Source organism: Asparagus officinalis, chromosome 9 (assembly GCF_001876935.1).
Source record: "Asparagus officinalis chromosome 9, Aspof.V1, whole genome shotgun sequence".
Lineage (NCBI taxonomy): Eukaryota > Viridiplantae > Streptophyta > Magnoliopsida > Asparagales > Asparagaceae > Asparagus > Asparagus officinalis.
In genome coordinates, this window is record NC_033802.1 from 10,307,301 (window position 1) to 10,310,197 (window position 2,897).

Here is a 2,897-nt window from a genome sequence, read left to right on the forward strand (position 1 = left end):
CTAATCACCTGTGTAGGGTTGGGATCCTAAAAATATATACTTTACTTTCATCGTATTGAATGAATTATAATCGATATGCTTTTATGTTCTAAACTTGATAAGTTCTAATTAATATGCTTCTACATCTTAATTTGATGAATTCAAATCAGGTTGGGGTCACCATGAATGAATACTTGTAGATAAGAAACCTATGAGATATCGCTTAAGGGATTTTGCCATTGTGCATGTTATAGCAATTTATGTATCTCTTCCCTCCATGCTTAAGTCTTCCTATTCTCTCTTTCATTTCATGTAGCTTCTGTGTCTATTTTTCCAATCAATAAATTTCTTGGGCATCATGCTCCAGCTAGTTTAAAAAAAAGGCGTAATTTATGAAATTGGACCCTCTACTCATGCATAGTGTCCTAATATTTCCTAATGTTCAATCTTGACCATTCATTTTACACATGTGGGGCCCATTGGAGGGCGATGAAGGGGATTGATGCATTAGGAAACATTAGAAAATACTATGCATGAGGAGAGGATCCGGATCCGTAATTTATACAATAAATTCCAAACATATGCTTTCGTCTTCATACTATACGGATTGAGATCAGCATACACAACATAGTCTCACCTCTAAACGCTCCTGAATCCAAAATCAAAACTTGCAAAACTGGGAAAAGCTTTTCAAGACATGCAAACAATGAGAGAGAGAGAGAGAGAGAGAGAGAGAGAGTCACAAAAACAGGCAAAAACACATGATCTCATCCTACACTCAAAAAAAACCAAGAAATTTAAGAATGAATATGTGATGTAAACCTTAGCGGTGACGGAGCTATACGCGGTGCCCGGCGATGTCACAAAAAAAGGACGTAAACTCCAGCATCACGATCCAAATCCTAAAAACATTAATTCTGGTGTCCCTGGCCTAGCTAAGAATAAAATCCGATGACTAGGGTTTCCAAGCTGACGCCCACACAACGGGCTCCTCCTTCCAAGCCAAGTACAGCCCCGGCGACGCGTCGCTCAGCACCGGCACGAGCGACCACCCCGCGCGGTACCTCTTCAAGAGGGCCCTCACGTCGTCCACCGCGTCGGCCGCTGAAAACAGCCGACGAGAACGCCTCCATCATCCTCAGGCACAACTGCTCCTCTCTCCCTCCTCTCGCAGCACCTTCCCCGCCGCCCTCTCCTCGCGGCGCAAGCCAGCACGTTCAGGATTGCTCCTGAGCTCTCCTCTCCATCACGAGCCTCTCGTGCTGTGGAACAAGCTCTCCTCCATCATCTCGAAGAACAGCCCGGAGAATCTCAAGCACTCGTCGAAGCACTCGACGAATCGCCCTCGTGCTCGTGAAATCACCTCCTCTCCACGACGGTCAAGCACCTAGCGCGAGGGACCGGAGCAGCCGCCACGAAACCCCTCTTCCTCGACCGCACCTTCGTAGCGCCGATGCAGTTGATCGGCGACGGCCTCGTCTCCCTCAACCCGAAATCCCCTCCTTGAGGTCGCTCAGCTTAGAGAAGCCGCTGATCACTTGACACTCGAAAGCGGGACCCCATCAACGCTCGCGAACTTCTCCATCCTTGCCCGGATTTCTCCTTCAATCACGGAGCCCCCACGCTCGCCGACGACGACCGACAGCCTCAGGCTGGAGGAGTCTCGTCAGTTGCTGCGGGTGGCCAAGGATCTAGCAAGGTCGGCCACTGAGTGCGCAGTAGGTGTTGCTTATGTCGATAATATGAAGCTTAGCCTCCCACTCCAAGGCCTCCAAGTCGCGCCATGGACGCCACATGGCGAAAGTTATCCACGGGCTCACTTCCCTGAAACTTAAGGATCACCTTCCAGCGTGACTCGAACGAGTGGCTCTCTCCGCGACGGCGCAGGGTCTTGTAGCACCGTCGCCGGAAGCCCGTGGGCTTGCAGAAGAGGGCCTGCAGGAAGTGCGACGCGAGCTTCTGGTCGCAGTCTCCGTAAGGGGAGGCCAGCTCGTTCAGCATCCACAGATAGTGCTGAATGAGGCCGGAGTCTTTGTCGGCGATGGCCTTCGCGCACTCTCCCAAGAGTTTCGCGGCCCATTTGCCGCCCGAAGCGCTGGGATCAGAGATCTCCGGAGGGTGGCTCGTTGAGGGGTAGAAGTTGTGGTTTGGATTCTGCATGTTGTTAATCACTCGGTGGTCATGGATTTTTCTTTTTTTTTGGGGAGAGAGAGCAGGGGAGGCCTGGCGTAGTGTTGAGTCTAGTGTTGGACGTGTAAAAGGGTTCATAATTTGTTAAATCTCTCTGAGGAGGCAGAGAAAGGGAGGAAGCATGGCTCTGAAACTACTACTACATGATCATGGTACAAATCCTAATTTAAGATGTCCGTGTCACCTCATGGGCCGTTTATGCTAGTATTATAACACTTATCGCCATAATCATCATCATCACGCTTTTGCCGTTTATGCTAATTAATTATCGAAGAGGTAGTTGAGTATTTGGATAATCTCTCAGCCTGTCATTTGAGATTTTAATTAGAAGTGATTGGGTCCTGAGAACTATATGTACATCAGTGGGGGGCGGCAGCCCCAGTGGGTCACATGACCAAGCCGTGTCGCTCTCTCGTGGGGAGAGCATGGGCTTGATTGCGTCGAAGGTGGCGTAAGTAGTAGTTGTCGTTGTTGGTGGTGTTGTTATCTGCGCCAAAGGCGTATTTTCTTCTTCTTTTTTTAAGAAACAGCATAGAAAGACAACAAATGCAAGAACAAAGCATAGAAAGATAATAAGGAGCTTTTAGGTAGTTAGGAAATAAAGACAAGCTCATTAATTATTACATCATAGAACCAAAGATAGGGATGTTTTAGAGTATATATGCAAATCAGTAGACGTTATGACTCTCCTAGTTTGATTGGTATAATCAATCACCTTCATATGTGAA

The 2,897-nt window shown here is 48.0% G+C and overlaps 1 protein-coding gene across 1 annotated transcript; it reads right to left on the reverse strand.

The window, feature by feature from the left end:
• On the reverse strand, positions 541–2,424 carry LOC109823184 (protein SHORT-ROOT 2). The gene is given in 4 exon segments (XM_020389470.1): positions 541–1,111; positions 1,633–1,692; positions 1,695–1,748; positions 1,822–2,424. Coding segments are annotated over 4 exon segments (717 nt in total). The 5' UTR covers positions 2,248–2,424; the 3' UTR covers positions 541–934.